The sequence below is a fragment of the Prenolepis imparis genome, unplaced genomic scaffold (assembly GCF_030444845.1).
Source record: "Prenolepis imparis isolate NDT839.2.m4 unplaced genomic scaffold, iyPreImpa1.0 SCAF_10, whole genome shotgun sequence".
In the NCBI taxonomy this organism is placed as follows: Eukaryota; Metazoa; Arthropoda; class Insecta; order Hymenoptera; family Formicidae; genus Prenolepis; species Prenolepis imparis.
In genome coordinates, this window is record NW_028141168.1 from 6,691,252 (window position 1) to 6,710,546 (window position 19,295).

General features: G+C 25.7%; 4 protein-coding genes across 8 annotated transcripts in view; 1 reads left to right on the plus strand and 3 right to left on the minus strand.

Annotated features, from left to right (window-relative positions):
- The window catches only part of LOC145941913 (uncharacterized), a 246,211-nt gene that overhangs the window by 171,331 nt on the left and 55,585 nt on the right, over nucleotides 1-19,295 (plus strand). The window lies entirely within an intron of this gene.
- On the minus strand, nucleotides 806-6,012 carry LOC145941373 (odorant receptor 4-like). Its single transcript, XM_083047496.1, has 7 exons — nucleotides 5,997-6,012; nucleotides 4,115-4,381; nucleotides 3,419-3,896; nucleotides 2,947-3,046; nucleotides 2,590-2,709; nucleotides 2,378-2,533; nucleotides 806-895 (listed from the first exon to the last, which is right to left on the minus strand). Exons 1-7 carry the CDS (start codon nucleotides 6,010-6,012, stop codon nucleotides 842-844), a joined length of 1,191 nt encoding a protein of 396 aa, XP_082903622.1. The 3' UTR covers nucleotides 806-841.
- Nucleotides 7,610-14,317, minus strand: LOC145941369 (odorant receptor 13a-like). Its single transcript, XM_083047493.1, has 7 exons — nucleotides 14,281-14,317; nucleotides 12,045-12,314; nucleotides 11,215-11,692; nucleotides 9,462-9,561; nucleotides 8,782-8,901; nucleotides 8,569-8,724; nucleotides 7,610-7,676 (listed from the first exon to the last, which is right to left on the minus strand). The coding sequence occupies exons 1-7, from the start codon at nucleotides 14,294-14,296 to the stop codon at nucleotides 7,623-7,625; spliced, it is 1,194 nt and encodes a 397-aa protein (XP_082903619.1). The 5' UTR covers nucleotides 14,297-14,317; the 3' UTR covers nucleotides 7,610-7,622.
- On the minus strand, nucleotides 15,938-17,214 carry LOC145941375 (odorant receptor 4-like). The gene is made up of 3 exons (XM_083047500.1): nucleotides 17,131-17,214; nucleotides 16,918-17,073; nucleotides 15,938-15,991 (listed from the first exon to the last, which is right to left on the minus strand). Exons 1-3 carry the CDS (start codon nucleotides 17,212-17,214, stop codon nucleotides 15,938-15,940), a joined length of 294 nt encoding a protein of 97 aa, XP_082903626.1.

Consider the following 19,295-nt stretch of genomic DNA (forward strand, 5'->3'; position numbering starts at 1 on the left):
TGTAATAATGTTTGATTTTTGTAACGTTATTTTTTATTTCTATTAGATTGTGTATAAGATTAATTATGAGGTTGTAATGTATTACATACATATACGTATGAGCCAGACAAAAAGAGCGATTGAATATGGAAGACATCGGATACTTTTATAAAAAATATCTGTATTTGTTAATCACACACATTATGGATCCTATTCTGTAAAATCACTCATGATTTTGATTGGTTGAAAATATGAGGATTTTGACTGATTCAGCATATTTATAAGCGCCTTATTTTGCAGATTCTTTATATAAAACAATACAAAAAGAAACTCGGAAACTGATTCAGGATATTAATTGCGTTTGATGAGATATATCTTGATATAAACAAATTTCTGAGAGGCAGATAATGTTTCAATTTTTATGACAATCCATAATCTCGTAATTGTGTTGATGAGACCCAGAAATGTAAACATTTTTTGTTTGCTTCGGTTCGAAGTCGCTGAACATTGAAGTTTGAAGTGACACTGAAAAAGATAAAGAGATCTGTAATTTCATGTCGTCGGTGATCAAGTTTTGGCTTGAATAACAATCTAATTTTTAAGATTACAGATAGTATTTTTTTTTGTTTTTCTGATAAAAAGAGAAAGCAATCTTCGCTTCTTTTTAATTATCTCTTTAATTCTTTCAATACATTGTCGGATGTAGATGAATAAACAGTTTGTTGCGCATATAAATGTGTATTTGTTCAGCAAAAATCACGTTACAGATGATACGTATAAACTTGTTTCTTGAATTATTAGAAAACAAACAGTAATCAATTTATGCGTAATTAGTTCGATATAATTTTTAATATGATTGTCTTTAGTCCTTCATTGTCAGCAACGCAGATAAGTATCCCATTGATGTTTTTACCGTCTAAACGAAATAAAAATTAAACATAGAATTATTTTATTTTCTGAAATGAAGATAACAATGTGATTTATTTAAAATATGCGTGAATATTTCACGTATGTGTGAAATATACTGGTAATAAATCTGCTGTTTCTCTATTCAATAATTTAGCTTTCAATATTTTTCACCAACAATTTTACGACAATTTTCTATCCAGCATTTTGCTGTCCAAGATATATCGCTATTAAAACGCAATAAATATTCTCTGTATGTTTCTATAATCTCTAAAGTGCATTCTTTATAAAATTATATGATTGTAGTTAAATTAGAATTACAATTCGATTAGATTACATTAGTAAGATTATATATTAAATTATGGAATTAAAATGGAAATTTTAATATTTTATACATAATAGATTAATTAATTTTATGAATTCAAACATTGAAATATCAAAAGAGGAATTATCAAATACTGAGAAATAGTCAAACAATGAAATATATTAAATATATATATATATGTATATCAAAATTCATTATAAATGATGAATTATCTTACAATTAAGAAATTACTGAACGAACAAGTGTCGGATGAGAAAATGATAAATAGTGAAGTATTTATAAATTAAATATTATGTACGGAATCCGCGTAGTTTCATTATAATTCTTTAAATAAAAAATTTGTATTAATTTATATTAAATGTTTTATTCTATCTCTATATGTTTAAATGCCAATATCTCTAAAAGGAAGCATATACCTTTAAATCGGATTTTTTCATATTTTGACATCTTTAACTCAAATTGGTGATGTAAATCAAAAACATTTTGTATATTTAATATAATGTCAAAAATATTTTAAAAATAAGTGACCAAACTTTTGGAATATTTTATTCATTTTTTTAAAAAATGAAGTAAACATGAATTCGGAAATGCTTTTTCTGAGATATAAATACCTTTTGTTTAAAATAGAATTCGAGAATGCTTATTAAATGTGTTGTGCAAGTACTCTATTATCAGATTTTCTACTAAAAATGTTATTTTCAAGAACAAGATTTTATGATATTTGTGATATTATTATCGAGATATTTTGATATCGCTTTGTACGATAAAATTTCAATATATTTCAAGAACTTCAAACATCTTTAATAATTTTTCATGAAACATTGATATGAAGTATTCTCATTACATTAGAAGAAAAGCATTTCTAGCAATTTTTTAAATAAAATATTCTTAAATAATTTTTCTTGTAAACAAAAGAATGATTATATCATTGAAAAAAGCGTCTTTTCGGATGTCTTCATATGATGATTTTCTTTTATCATTTAAGATAGGTGGATGTAAGATGCATTTCCTCTTCTTCTATAGTTTGGTCTCTTATTTCTAAAACACTCCTTGCATAATGAAACACGAATAAAATAATTTTTTATTTTATAAATTGAAGGAATAAATATTTCTGTATATGAATTTTGTATATGAAAAACAAATGTACCTTTGCTCATCGATACTTACTGTTCCGAACATTTCTAGCGAAAATGTTCCGAATTTTCCAGCTGTTAATCTAAGCGGAATTGTAGATCCATATACGATAAACATTAAATCCTTTGCTTCTTTCGCTGGTAGATCGTACCATTTACATTCGTACACACCATATGCTATACTGGTGCTCTGAAATTTCATTTTTATTTTACACAAATTGCGTTAACATACAATAACTGTCTTACCTCCGTTATAAGTCTTTCAGCCGAATAGCAATAAATATACAAATGCGTCAACACAAGAACGACATAAAACGAGAGAAAAGCCACTTTGATAATGGATATGTCCAAATTGTCTGTTATCATCTGAAGATAATATACATTTCTGTTCAAAGTATAATATAGTATATGTATAATAGCATATAATAGTATAATAGTATATAATAGGATATAATAGTATAATTGCCACAACATTAAAGTATATATATTTTTTTCAATTTCTCTTATATATCTTTTCTCAATGTTTTTATTACAAGTTTTTACTTGCAAATATTCAAGTAAAATGAATATATAACGTACTTTTATACAAGTCATTTTACTTACTGTATAAACTTGAAAAGTTTCAAAACACAGTTGAAAAGTAGCAGCCAGCATATGTACAAATAGCACTGCGCTGTAACAGTCATCGATGGTCTTGACATTCCTTAAAAAATTTAACATTACTTATATAGTGTCAATTTCTTATTAGAATTCCAATAGATAAATATATAAATCTTACAACAATTTAATTAAAATTTTTAATAAGATAGTTTTATTTTTTAATATTTTTTATGCTTAAGTCTGACAGCTTTCAAATTTTCCACATTTAAAAAGCATATCATAAATCTTTTAAAAAATATTCATTGAAAAGATATTTGTTTGTGAAATATCATATGTTACAGATCTCTTCTTATAGATAAGAAAAGAAAATAAAAAATGCTGAAATAATTATTAAATATTTCATAAATAAGCTACTAATATAAATGCATACTTATGCATCATAGTGATTAAAAAAGTGATTAAAAAACCTTCATACCTGATGAGGTGCTGGTGTCGTATAGCAATCGCGCTTAGACCTTCCTTAAATCTCGAAGACGATATAGATCTGTTGGCTAATTCGCCAACAAGATTGTTAAGTGTCGTTCGTAGATTTATCAGCTGTGCACACATGTGCAGCAAGAGCATCGAGACGAAGCAGTCGACCGTACAATTGATGATGGCCGAATATACGCCGCCGGAAAGTTGAATGAAAAAAGTGATTTCGTAGTTTGGACTCTTTTGAATGTTGTATGGATACGGGAAACGATAGACGAGACTACGTTGCGGCAGATGCATGTTTCGATAGAACTTCAAGAGATTGAGAGATACGTAAAACGTTACTGTACACGATGCAGCCATGCAACATTTAAAGGCTAAACTTCTGCCACGTCTCGCAATGTTCAACATTGTATCTCGTTCGCAAGGATTCGAAGTTCTCCAGTCGATCATGACTGACGTCATCAGTGTGCGAAGGGCTTCTCAAATTAAACACATCAATATCGATAGAAATTATCAAAGCAAATTATATAATAAATTTATATAAAAAGGAGTATTATATACAATGACAGTTCTTAAATTTGAGCAAGTATATACAGCTTTTTGACATTTATATTACCGATGATAAAAATTAATAAGTAAAATAATTTTAATAAAATTAAAAATCCATATTTATTGTCCTGAAACAATAACTTACTTTCACCATGATACCAGGTAGCAACTAACTTGCTCAACGCCATCAAGCTAAAGTTGGCGGAGGCTACATACTCCACCATCCGACCCACGTTGCCCCAAGCGCGAATCATATTTGTCAATTGCGGTACGATCACGTAGAGACTCAGGATACAGGCAACGATGATGAATCTTATATTTGGCCGAAAAATATTCAAAGAGACTTGTGGATCGGGCCATACGCCTAACAGCCGCAAACATTGGCGACTTAGGGTAAACGCGTAACTCAAATCTAAGAAATTCAAGTTTTATAAGTAATATCTCATCACACTGAATGTTAATTCAGATAAAATGTCTTTCTTTTAAAACATCATCTTGAAACATTTTTTTTTTTTTATATGTGTGTCTTCTCTTAATTATTTATTATCGAATTTATAAGCTGTTTGATTCTTTTTATTCACCTTTCACGAAATAATAATATAATCATATAGTGATAATAGTAAATTTTTCTCACTTTAATATAAAACACTGTAAAAATGACAACTAACACTAGACTTACACTCGGTAAATAAATATGAACAAAAAGAAAAATATAATACTTTTGTTAAAATAAAGTTTTATATTTTTCATAATAATTTGTGCATACACTTTTCACATTTTTACATTTACGGTTTATGGTTCACGTTCTCGTAGGTTAAAACGTAAATCTTTTTTCGCAAGAGGGATTTTTGCAAAGTTTGCATTTATCCTGATGTAAAATGGTGTTTCAATTTTGCTTCGATTTCCTAGAAGTTAAACTTTTCTGTAACTCTGTTTTTACGAAAGGCAACAAAAAACGATTCGTGTACAACTCAGTCATTTGACTTTTTTTTCCACTATGCAACTTTGCAACTCGAAAACATTTTTAATCTACACTTCGACGGCAAACACTTTTTGCTAGCCATAAAGTTGAATATCAACTCTGACAAACTTTCGTGGAGCATAAAGTTTTATGACTGAGCTATAGACGACTGCAATAAACCATAACTTTTGCGAACATTTGTAATTGTTAAGAGCGAATTGTTCTTTTATTTAATAAATCTTTACTCAAATAATTATTATTATGTATTATTTGCCCGCACATATTTTTTAGTTAGTAAATGTTTAATAAAGAATATGTTAAGTAACAAACACAAGATATAGTAATATTAGTCGAAGAAATAAGAAATTTTTTATGATCGACAAAATATACAAGCACACATATAAAATAAAAATAAAATATTTCAAATTTCTAAAATTAATATAATTTAAATTTAATCAAGAGTATGAAATTAAGGAAATATTAGAGAGGCAACAGATATCTTACGATATGTTCTTTGTAAAAAAACACAATATGTATCACATAAAACAAATTATTTGTAATTTACACACTTTTCGTAAACACCAGTAGATAGTAATTTAATGAAAATTAATTTTCACTTTTTTATAGAAATTTAAATGCAAATAAAAAATCTATTATTGCACACATTATAATAAAAAACCTGCACAGATAGAATTTTCTCTTAGAATTTATCCTGAAAATCATGGTAATCGAAGGACAATATGGTATGGAAAGAATTTTATGAGAATTTCTCTGATTAATATTTATCACAATAAAAATAATAATATCTATTACTATGCAGTTTAGTAAAATTAATCAAACATGTTTTATTGTGATAAATATTAATCAGAAAAATTCTCATAAAATTCTTTCCATACCATATTGTCCTTCGATTACCATGATTTTCAGGATAAATTCTAAGAGAAAATTCTTTCAGTGTGTAATTTTCATACTCTACTATATCACGTAACTATTTCACTTAAAGAAATTAGATTTTTCAGTAGAAAATGTAACGAACTTTCTGCCATTTTTCGGAAATATATTTTACCTTTATTGACATTCATTGATGTTGACAGAGCGGAAATTATAGTTGGACTGAATCGCTCTTCGCGATTGTACTAAACCGCCGTCATTTCGCGCTTGCTCAGTACACGAAGGATGAACCGCTACCATCTATGCATATCTCTTTAAACCCTTTCGATTATAATCGATAATAATACGAATGACACATAATTATCCCTGATCCGACGAATAAAATACTTACTTTTCGAGTATAAGTTAGTTACTTGCTTCTCGAAGAGTGTACTCGCTGGTGAATATCAAGTGCTACATTTCTGGCGGTTGCTCAAGATCTGCAAAGAAATGTCACTAAAGCAAAAATGATCCAAATAAAAAGGAAACGTATGTAATATGAAATCTATACTTACAGACATGATATCGTACGAAAGAAAAGTAGAAATAAATATAAAGAATAAGAATACAATCGTACAATCGAATATGAAGTGATTTTATGTGCGAAAATAAATCGAGGATGCAAAATAAAACTTTTTGGTACAATACTTTTTTTCAGAGAATTAATTGTGAAAAAAATGTAATATACTTTTGTTTTTTTAATTTTAAAGAATTTCTCATTTGTGTTAAGACATTACATTTATCTCGACTAAGACTATTAAAATTGACATAAAAACGTACAATATTTTCTTTAATTTTATTTCAGAAATAAAATTTATCTTGATATCTTTTTATATAATTCTCTCTTATTTTTTAATAACGTAAATTTCTTCTTTAATAATAATGTACATTTTTTTTAATTGCTTTACTAAATAGAATGTTGTACTTTTATAATGTATCAATATAATTGAAATTTTGGACGATATCTATGATCGAAAGTTATTAAAGATTCATTATTCAAATTTAAAATAGGAAAATATGTCATTTACTGTCAAAATTTCTTTCTTTCGATTTGTTTTCAATAAATTAATTATTATAAATTTAATATTAATAAAAATAATATAATTAATATAAATTAATGTCGTAGTCTTTACTTGGTTATTACGACTGTATTCCTGAATTATCTTATGGAACTTTCATAATGGTAACTGTATTTTTATATTAGTAACATTTACATATACATATTATTTCAATTCTGATCTTAATTATTAAATTAAATTATATTTCGTTAGGCACGAAAGAATTTATTCGAGCAAAATACGTAGACGAGAAATGACAGAAGAAAAGGATAGATGGAAATGTTTATCAAAGTAAACTATTATTGTTATTATATTCTCTTATTCACTTTAAAAAGATAAAATACATAACAATAATATAATAAAATAAATCATTAATCAGAATGTTATCTGTTGTGCTCTAAAAGTTTAATTCAATCATTTTCTTAACTTATTTATAATTAGAGATAGAACTAAATAGAAACTGAAGAATGTGTATTGTGACGAAAAAAAACATGTTTAGCAAGAAAATATTATGTTACAGACAACTTATATAAATCTAATCATTTATATATATATATATATATATATATATATATATATAATTGCTAGAACATAAGTAGTAAATAATTATGCGCACTTATAGTTTGATTTTAATAATATTTTAATAATATTAATATTTTCTACATGTATGTATATCCACACATATTGTCTTCTACATATCTTCTTTAACCTTTTATTGTCACCAACATAGATAAGTATCCCATTGCCGTTTTCACCGACTGAACAGAGTAAAAATTGAAAATGATGGTATTTATATTTTATTTTGTTTTTATGGTAAAATAATGATATAATATAATAGAATCATATACACAAAATATGATATACAAGATGTCTCATACTTATATAATTCTTTTTTTCCTTCAATAACATTTTGTACAGATTAATTAGAATCGAAAGTTATAATGCTCAGACATAGGAGGCTATATTAGTTTTTTTTACAAAATCTAATTTTTTCAAATTTAAATTTTTGAAGAGAAAAAAATTCATTTTTGTTTTAATTGGAAGATATACATTAATTTAATGGTATTATTATTATTATTATATTTTATTATTTTTTTGTTACAGAATTAATCATTTTCTTTAAATAAATTAAAATAATTTAAATAGGTTTATCCATTATATTATCCATTTTTACTGAAGAAAAGAATTGAATAATTACTTGAAATACAATTAAAATATATCATTAGTAATCATATTTCTTGTCAGTTGTAGTTAATATTTGTCAATATCAGTCAAGTAGTAAAAATCACCTAATCATCTAAATTGTCGAAATTGATATCAGATGACAGATGTTAATGCGCGTGTAAGTTATGAACCTGACAACGTATAAAACGTAATATCAACGATCAACTTTAATCATTTATAATTCAAAAACGCTACGTATCGACATTTTCAAATATTAAGATTTATTATCCTAAATCCTAATTAATCTGCATATTTAAAGTATTATATATATATACAATATATTTTAAGATTTATTTTGCATATATTATATAATACAATAATTAATCAGCAATAAAGCAATATTTAATTTATAATATATTAATGAAAAATATGAATTTTACAATATATTGTACAAAAAGAAATATGTTTTTAAGAATAGTGTCTTACTGTTCCAAACATCTCCATCGAAAAAGTCCCGAATTTTCCAGCTGTCAATCTAAGCGGTATTGAAGAACCATGTGCAATAAATATTAAATTCTTCGCATCTTTGGCCGGTATATTATACCACTTGCATTCATATACGCTGTACGCTATACTGCTGCTCTGAAAAATACACTTTTTGTTTTACACAAATCATGCTAACTTACATAACTATCTTACCTCTGTTGAGAGTCTTTCAGCTGAGTAGCAATAAATGTGCAATTGCATCAACATATAGATGACATAAAATGAGCGAAAAGCCATTTTGAAAGCAGATACGTCTAATTTGTCTGCTATTATCTGAAGATATACGTTTCTCTCAACTCAGCATATAATAACGTAATTATGCCACAATATTCAAATTAAATGTATTATAATGTGAAAAGATTAAACTTTATATTTTGTATATATATGTATATATATATATATATATATGTATATAGAGTATTTATAAAGTCTGAAATTTTTAAGAACTTGTTAAATTCACGTCTTATTTAAATCTCTATTTCGAACTGAAAAAAATTTAATGGTCAAAATAGAATTTTTTTTATGGAAAGGACTTAAAGACGAACATTTTCACATCTCAAACTTTTTTTAGAATTTTCCAAATGATAGTAACGATTTTTTGAAAATAAGAATTTTTCGAACTTTAACCCTAAATAACTCCTGAATAGATCCACTAGGTCAACTTATTTACGCCAACAATTTTCTTTTTCATGCCCTTTCAAACAATATAAGTTGGGTTAGACTTTATAAACATTCTATATATATATACAGATTTAAAAATTTGTTTATTTCAAGATAGGCGAATATATATTAAAGTAAAGAGAAAATATATTTATACAAGTTGTTGTACTTACCGTATAAACTTGAAAAGTTAGAAAACACAGTTGAAAAGTAGTGGCTAGCATATGCACAAATAGCACTCCGCTGTAACATTTGTCGATTGTCTTTGCATTCCTTCAAAAATTATTCACATTATCCACTTATTATAGTAGATTGTCGACCTATTATATTGGAATTCCAATGTGTATTATATATGTGTAAGAGAGTGATTACACTTGAAAATTACTAAAATATCAAAATCTTTTATTTTTTTTTAATAAAGATAATAAAATATAAAGATTAATTTTCCTAAATCTTTTGGAATATATATAAAATAATTTCTGTAACATATAAATATATTAATTGTGTTTAAAAAGAATATTAAACATAGACAAATAGAGTTAAACTCTTGAAACCTTTTTTCTTAATATCGTGTATGTTTTGACATTATAACATTTATTTTTCATAGAAATCACTCTGATCTGATTGTTCATAATTTTCATTGTTATTCAATTCAGAAATGAATAAATTATGATTTAATTTTGTTTAATTTAAATAAATTGTAATTTTAATTAAAAATTACAAGCAATAAAAGTTGCGAAAAAATTGATTTTGTTTTATAATTAAAATTCAGATAGAGTTATTTAACAGAAAAGTGCCGATTAAAATATAGTTAAACATATGAGAAAGAAGGTAAAAAAAATGCAAGAATATATAAAGCTACTTTCTTAATTAAACTGAAGTATCATTGATTTAAGGGTCGGTTAGGTTAGGTTTCAATTACTTAGTATATTTTATCCGACAGATAGCATATGTTCGTCTTTTTTTAAAACTTATCTGATAAAAGTCTGTCGGGTGAAATTTACCAAGAAGTTGGAAACAACCAGCCAATAATGACAAGATTCCACTGAAAATCAGTAATCAGTATTTTAGTAAAATAAACATTGCCTTCTTATATAGAGAATCAGTAAATTATAGTATAATATTATATATAAATACTATCAGCTGATAAGCAGTGATTTCACTATAGCATTGTAACCAGAGAAATCTCACTAATAATGAGAAGAATCATTTAATGATAAAGCTGATTTTTCAGTGAAATCACTTACTGTCATAATCAGTGAAATACATAGTAGTCTAGTATAGTCTAGTATAGTCTATACTATAGTAGTCTATATACTTACTGATCAGTAAGTATTTTAAAATAAAATACTTACACTGATTTTCAGTGAAAACATTTACACTTTGCTCCTCCTCTTATGTGTCTTACTGATTATGACAGTAAGTGATTTCTCTGAAAAATCAGCCATTAACATTGACTTATCACACGGTAATGGCTGATTTAAGAATATAATTTACTGATTCTATTTAAGAAAACAATGTATGAGAAAACAAATAAAGTTTGATTATTTTACTAAATAATTTCGCGATTGCCTCCTTAATCTTGAACTAATTAATTTTTAATTTGATTTAATTTTAAATTCTTTATCTTTATATTTATATTTAAATATGATAGAATTTTAAAACACTTTTGACGTTTAGAAGCACGTTATACATAAAAAGAAATCTTAACTTTTTTTAGGATTTTCCAAATGATAGTAACGATCTTAATATAAGACATTTGTTTATAAGGTATTACATATGTATATCATATTTTTAATATCATACATATGAGAGAGGTATATATTTATTACATTTTATATTTTATAAAACTGCTTGGGAGGGGATGTGCATTTATAGATATTTTACATTTTACAATATTAAATAATCGCCGATAATTTGCGATACCTGATAAGATGTCCATGTCGTACAACAACGGCGGCTAAGCTTTCTTTAAATTTGGCAGTAGATATAGATTCATTGGCTAATTCATCGATCAACTTGTTGAGTGCCATTCGCAAATTTATCAATTGTCCGCACACATGCAGCAAGAGCATTGAGACAAAGCTGTCGATGGTACAGTTGATTAGTCCTGTGGATAATCCACCGCAAAGTTGAATGACAAATGTGATTTCGTAATTCGGACTCTTCTGGACGTTGTAGAAATTAATGAAATGATAGACGAGGGTGCGTTGAGGCTGATGAATATTTCGAAAAAATTTCAGAAGATTAAAACACACGTAAAACGACAGTGTGATTGTTCCGATGGCGTAATATCTAGAAGATAAACTTCTGCCACATCTCGCGAGCCTCAGCATCGTATTTCGTTCGCGGTTGTTCGAATTCATCCAGTCGGCCATGATTGATGTCATCAATGTTCGAAGTGCTTTCAAATTAAACATTGATATATTAAAAAATATATTTATATATAAATATATATATATATATATAATTATATATAAATTATATATATAATATATAAATTTATATATATTAATTTATAAATTATCAAACAATACAATACAAACTATCTTTGTATAAAAATACTATTAAATAGAAATGAATAGAAAAAACTAATAAATAGAAATCTATATAGTAATTATACAATAAAAATCTTTTGTTAGACGTAAATTGAAAATCTAGCATTTATATTATTTATTATATTATATTATATTATATTATATATAATAATAAAAATTTGTCCAATATGTTTATCGTTGCTTAAAATAAACGCTTACTTTCGCTGTGATACCAAGTAGCGATTAATTTAGTTAATGCTATCAAGCTCATGTTGGCCGCAGCTATGTTCTCCACTATCCGACTCACGTTACCCCAAACACGAATCACATTTGTCAACTGCGGCACGATCACGTAGAAACTCACGATACACGCAATGATTATGAACCTTATGCTCGACAGACGTAAACTGCTTAAAGGAATACGTGGATCGGGCCATACACCCAACATCCGCAAACATTGCCGACTCAGGGCAAACGCGTAATTCAAATCTAAGAAAGCCAAGTTTTAGATAAAATATTACAGCTTAATTGTTTTAAAGTGACATTATTATTTTACGCGCTATTATTTTAAGCTTTTTCCTAACATTTTCTTTTTACCTGTGTATTTTAAGCGCGTTCGGACCGATAGTTTTCTCGTTTACATCTCTTTAGGCGGGTCAGAGAGGAATAGAGGGAAAAGATAGGAATTGAAATTTCAAATTGAGATATAATTCCAAAATAAGTCTTGGCATTATACCAAGCAAAATTCGTGCTCCGTGCACAATTATCCAGTTCTAACAAAAAAATTAATTTTCGCTATAACTGACGCACCAACATCATATGGCTCTTATAGCCAGCTTATTTTCAAATATATATTTTATCGAGAGCCTTAAGAATCCTTAATGTTAAGCAATTTAATTTTGAACATATTTGGAGATTACTTGATTTTCTCAAATCTGCTTATTAGATTAGCACTCGTATACATTTTAAAATTTACTATCACTATTATTTTTTTTCTAATTCATTACCATCACATGCGTTATATACATAAGCTATATTTATTTTATATTCAAGGAAAGCAGTACGCATTAAAATTGATAAATGTATACAACAAGAGGCCAAAAAACAATATTATGTTAAAAAAATTTAAATATCTCTATTAATAAATATATTATACTACTTTTACATGCACAATTATGTTATTTAAACTTGAAATCTTTATTCATAAAATTTTTATATATTATTATACTTATAGGAAACACTGATTTAATTTTTTACTGTTAATTTTTTTTTAAGTTTAATTATAAGTTTCTCTCTCAAAAATTTTCTTTGTCTCTATTTATTCCAGAGGGAAACGATGAACGACTTGTATATGAGCACAATTCTAGCATTTGATTTATACCACTATATCCAACTTTGTTTCACTGAAAAACACTTTAGATCAATCTATATGTCGAAAGCGAATATTTTTTGCCATTGTACGCTGAAGTACGAACTTTGACAAACTGTCGTGAAGTTTTATGATTGATCTATAGACGACCGCAATAAACCATAACTTTTGCGAACATTTGTAATTGTTAAGAACGAATTGTTCTTTTATTTAATAAATCTTTACTCAAATAATTATTATTATGTATTATTTGCCCGCACATATTTTTTAGTTAGTAAATGTTTAATAAAGAATATGTTAAGTAACAAATACAAGATATAATCACATTAGTCGAAGAAATAAGAAATTTTTTATGATCGACAAAATATATAAGCACACATAAAAATAAAAATAAAATATTTCAAATTTCTAAAATTAAAATAATTTAAATTTAATCAAGAGTATGAAATTAAAAAATATTAGAGAGGCAATAGATATCTTACGATGTATCCCTTGTAAAAAAACACAACATGTATCACATAAAACAAATTATTTTGTAATTCACACACTTTTCGTAAACACAAATAGATAATAATTTAATGAAAATTAATTTTTACTTTTTTATAGAAATTTAAATGAAAATAAAAATATCTGTTATTGCACACATTATAATCAAAAATCTACACAGAGAGAATTTTCTCTTAGAACTTACCTTGAAAAAATCATGGTAATCGTGGGACACACACACACATGCGCGCACACACATACACACAAACACACAATATGATATGGAAAGAATTTTATGAGAATTTCTTTGATTAATATTTATCACAATAAAAATAATAATATCTATATTACTATGCAGTTTAGTAAAATTAAACATGTTTTATTGTGATAAATATTAATCAGAAAAATTCTCATAAAATTCTTTCCATACCATATTGTCCTTCGATTATCATGATTTTCAGGATAAATTCTAAGAGAAAATTCTTTCAGTGTGTAGTTTTTATACTCTACTATATCACGTAACTATTTCACTTAAAGAAATTAGATTTTTCAGTAGAAAATGTAACGAACTTTCTACCATTTTTCGGAAATATATTTTACCTTTATTGACATTCATTGATGTTCACAGAGCGAAAATTATAGTTGGACTGAATCGCTCTTCGCGATTGTACTAAACCGCTGTCATTTCGCGCTTGCTCAGTACACGAAGGATGAACCGTTACCATCTGTGAATATCTCTTTAAACCCTTTCGGATAATCGATAATAATACGAATGACACATAATTATCCCTGATCCGACGAATGCAATACTTACTTTTCGAGTATAAGTTAGTTACTTGTTTCTCGAAGAGTGTACTCGCTTGTGAATATCAAGTGCTACTTTTCTGGCGATTGCTCAATATCTGCAAAGAAATGTCACTAAAGCAAAAATGATCCAAATTAAAAAGCACACGTATGTAATATGAAATATATACTTACAGACATGATACCGTACGAAAGAAAAGTAGAAATAAATATAAAGATTAAGAATACAATCGTACAATCGAATATGAAGTGATTTTATGTGCGAAAATAAATTGAAGATGCAAAATAAATTTTTTGGTAGAATACTTTTTTTCAGAGAATTAATTGTGAAAAAAATGTAATATATTTTTGTTTTTTTAATTTTAAAGAATTTCTCATTTGTGTTAAGACATTACATTTATCTCGACTAAGACTATTAAAATTGACATAAAAACGTACAATATTTTCTTTAATTTTATTTCAAAAATAAAATTTATCTTGATATCTTTTCATATAATACTCTCTTATTTTTTAATAACGTAAATTTCTTCTTTAATAATAATGTACATTTTTTTTAATTGCTTTACTTAAATAGAATGTTGTACTTTTATAATATATCAATATAATTGAAATTTTGGACGATATATATGATCCAAAGTTATTAAAGATTCATTATTCAAATTTAAAATAGGAAAATATGTCATTTACTGTCAAAATTTCAAAGGTAATGTTTTCAAAAATAAAATTTTTAAAAAATTTTAATTTTTTTATTCTTTCGATTTGTTTTCTATAAATTAATTATTATAAATTTAATATTAATAAAAATAATATAATTAATATAAATTAATGTCATAGTCTTTACTTGGTTATTACGACTGTATTCCTGAATTATCTTATGGAACTTTCATAATGGTGACTGTATTTTTATATTAGTAACATTTACATATACATATTATTTCAATAACTTCTTATCTTAATTATTAAATTAAATTATATTTCGTTAGGTACGAAGGAATTTATTCGAGCAAAATACGTAGACGAGAAATGACAGAAGAAAAGGATAGATGGAAATGTTTATCAAAGTAAACTATTATTGTTATTATATTCTCTTATATATATATATTCACTTTAAAAAGATAAAATACATTACAATAATATAATAAAATAAATCAACAATCAGAATGTTATAGCCTGTTATGCTCTAAAAGTATAATTCAATCATTTTCTTAACTTATTTATAATTAGAGATAGAACTAAATAGAAACTGAAGAATGTGTATTGTGACGAAAAAAAACATGTTTAGCCAGAAAATATTATGTTACAGATAACTTATATAAATCTAATCATTTAATTGTTAGAACATAAGTAGTAGATAATTATGCGCACTTATAGTTTGATTTTAATAATATTTTAATAATATTAATATTTTCTACATGTATGTATATCCACACATATTATCTTCTACATATCTTCTTTAACCTTTTATTGTCACCAACATAGATAAGTATCCCATTGCCGTTTTCACCGACTCAACAGAGTAAAAATTGAAAATGAGGGTATTTATATTTTATTTTGTTTTTATGGTAAAATAATGATATAATATAATAGAATCATATACACAAAATATGATATACAAGATGTCTCATACTTATATAATTCTTTTTTTCCTTCAATAACATTTTGTACAGATTAATTAGAATCGAAAGTTATAATGCTCAGACATAGGAGGCTATATTAGTTTTTTTTACAATATCTTATTTTTTCAAATTTAAATTTTTGAAGAGAAAAAAATTCATTTTTGTTTTAATTGGAAGATATACATTAATTTAATGGTATTATTATTATTATTATATTTTATTATTTTTTTGTTACAGAATTAATCATTTTCTTTAAATAAATTAAAATAATTTAAATAGGTTTATCCATTATATTACCCATTTTTACTGAAGAAAAGAATTGAATAATTACTTGAAATACAATTAAAATATATCATTAGTAATCATATTTCTTGTCAGTTGTAGTTAATATTTGTCAATATCAGCCAAGTAGTAAAAATCACCTAATCATCTAAATTGTCGAAATTGATATCAGATGACAGATGTTAATGCGCGTGTAAGTTATGAACCTGACAACGTATATCAAAGATACGTAATATCAATATAAAACGTAATATCAAAGATCAACTTTAATCATTTATAATTCAAAAACGCTATGTATCGACATTTTCAAATATTAAGATTTATTATCCTAAATCCTAATTAATTTGCAGACTTAAAATATTATATATATATATATATATATACAATATATTTTAAGATATATTTTGCATATATTATATAATACAATAATTAATCAGCAATAAAGCAATATTTAATTTATAATATATTAATGAGAAATATGAATTTTACAATATATTGTACAAAAAGAAATATGTTTTTAAGAATAGTGTCTTACTGTTCCAAACATCTCCATCGAAAAAGTCCCGAATTTTCCAGCTGTCAATCTAAGCGGTATTGAAGAACCATGTGCAATAAATATTAAATTCTTCGCATCTTTGGCCGGTATATTATACCATTTGCATTCATATACGCTGTACGCTATACTGCTGCTCTGAAAAATACACTTTTTGTTTTACACAAATCATGCTAACTTACATAACTATCTTACCTCTATTGAGAGTCTTTCAGCTGAGTAGCAATAAATGTGCAATTGCATCAACATATAGATGACATAAAATGAGCGAAAAGCCATTTTGAAAGCAGATACGTCTCATTTGTCTGCTATTATCTGAAGATATACGTTTCTCTCAACTCAGCATATAATAACGTAATTATGCCACAATATTCAAATTAAATATATTATAATGTGAAAAGATTAAATTTTATATATTGTATATATATATATATATATATATATATGTATGTATATAGGGTATTTATAAAGTCTGAAATTTTTAAGAACTTGTTAAATTCACGTCTTATTTAAATCTCTATTTCGAACTGAAAAAAATTTAATGGTCAAAATAGAATTTTTTTATGGAAAGGACTTAAAGACGAACATTTTCACATCTCAAACTTTTTTTAGAATTTTCCAAATGATAGTAACGATTTTTTGAATATTAGCCTTTCTCGAACTTTAACCCTAAATAACTCCTGAATAAATCCACTGGATAGGTCAACTTATTTACTCCAACAATTTTCTTTTTCATGCCCTTTCAAACAATATAAGTTGGGGTAGACTTTATAAACATTCTATATATATATACAGATTTAAAAATTTGTTTATTTCAAGATAGGCGAATATATATTAAAGTAAAGAGAAAATATATTTATACAAGTTGTTGTACTTACCGTATAAACTTGAAAAGTTAGAAAACACAGTTGAAAAGTAGTGGCTAGCATACGCACAAATAGCACTCCGCTGTAACAGTTGTCGATTGTCTTTGCATTTCTTGAAAAATTATTCACATTATCCACTTATTATAGTAGATTGTCGACCTATTATATTGGAATTCCAATGTGTATTATATATGTGTAAGAGAGTGATTACACTTGAAAATTACTAAAATATCAAAATCTTTTATTTTTTTTTAATAAAGATAATAAAATGTAAAGATTAATTTTCCTAAATCTTTTGGAATATATATAAAATAATTTCTGTAACATATAAATATATTTAATTGTGTTTAAAAAGAATATTAAACATAGAAAAATAGAGTTAAACTCTTGAAACCTTTTTTCTTAATATCGTGTGTGTTTTGACATTATAACATTTATTTTTCATAGAAATCACTCTGATCTGATTGTTCATAATTTTTATTGTTATACAATTCAGAAATGAATAAATTATGATTTAATTTTGTTTAATTTAAATAAATTGTAATTTTAATTAAAAATTACAAGCAATAAAAGGTGCGAAAAAATTGATTTTGTTTTATAATTAAAATTCAGATAGAGTTATTTAACAGAAAAGTGCCGATTAAAATATAGTTAAACATATGAGAAAGAAGGTAAAAAAAATACAAGAATATATAAAGCTACTTTCTTAATTAAATTGAAGTATCATTGATTTAAGGGCTGGTTAGGTTAGGTTTCAATTACTTAGTATATTTTATCCGACAGATAGCATATGTTCGTCTTTTTTTAAAACTTATCTGATAAAAGTCTGTCGGGTGAAATTTACCAAGAAGTTGGAAACAACCAGCCAATAATGACAAGATTCCACTGAAAATCAGTAATCAGTATTTTAGTAAATAAACATTGCCTTCTTATATAGAGAATCAGTAAATTATATTATAATATTATATATAAATACTATCAGCTGATAAGCAGTGATTTCACTATAGCATTGTAACCAGAGAAATCTCACTAATAATGAGAAGAATCATTTAATGATAATAGCTGATTTTTCAGTGAAATCACTTACTGTTATAATCAGTGAAATACATAGTAGTCTAGTATAGTCTATAGTCTATACTATAGTAGTCTATATACTTACTGATCAGTAAGTATTTTAAAATAAAATACTTATACTGATTTTCAGTGAAAACATTTACACTTTGTTCCTCCTCTTATGTGTCTCACTGATTATGACAGTAAGTGATTTCTCCAAGGGGTGTCTCACTGTGGCAATACATGTACATTTTTTCTGGAATTACTTACGCATTACTTCGCATTACTTCGCATTACGTCGTATTATTTCGCATTACGTATTACTTCGCATTGATTTACAATTTTTTTTGAGAGTCAAATTTATGATTATTTATTAATATTTCAGATAAATAGGGGTAATAATCGCAGAAAAATAATTTTTTTAATTTAATAAAATAAGTT

Bases quoted from the DNA above. Each gene is read 5' to 3' on its own strand.
- LOC145941369 (XM_083047493.1), bottom strand. The intron at 9,562-11,214 runs GTATCGCAAATT...TAATTTTTGAAG, and splicing joins CGACATGGACATCTTATCAG to GAATGCAAAGACAATCGACA. The intron at 8,725-8,781 runs GTAAGATAGTTA...TGTATTTTTCAG, and splicing joins CTGAAAGACTCTCAACAGAG to AGCAGCAGTATAGCGTACAG.
- LOC145941375 (XM_083047500.1), bottom strand. From the start codon at position 17,214: ATGGCTTTTCGCTCATTTTATGTCATCTATATGTTGATGCAATTGCAC. The intron at 17,074-17,130 runs GTAAGATAGTTA...TGTATTTTTCAG, and splicing joins CTGAAAGACTCTCAATAGAG to AGCAGCAGTATAGCGTACAG. The intron at 15,992-16,917 runs GTAAGACACTAT...TACTCTGTTGAG, and splicing joins CGATGGAGATGTTTGGAACA to TCGGTGAAAACGGCAATGGG.
- LOC145941373 (XM_083047496.1), bottom strand. The intron at 2,710-2,946 runs GTAAGTAAAATG...TATTATCTTCAG, and splicing joins AAACTTTTCAAGTTTATACA to ATGATAACAGACAATTTGGA. The intron at 896-2,377 runs GTAAGTATCGAT...TATTTCGTTTAG, and splicing joins CGCTAGAAATGTTCGGAACA to ACGGTAAAAACATCAATGGG.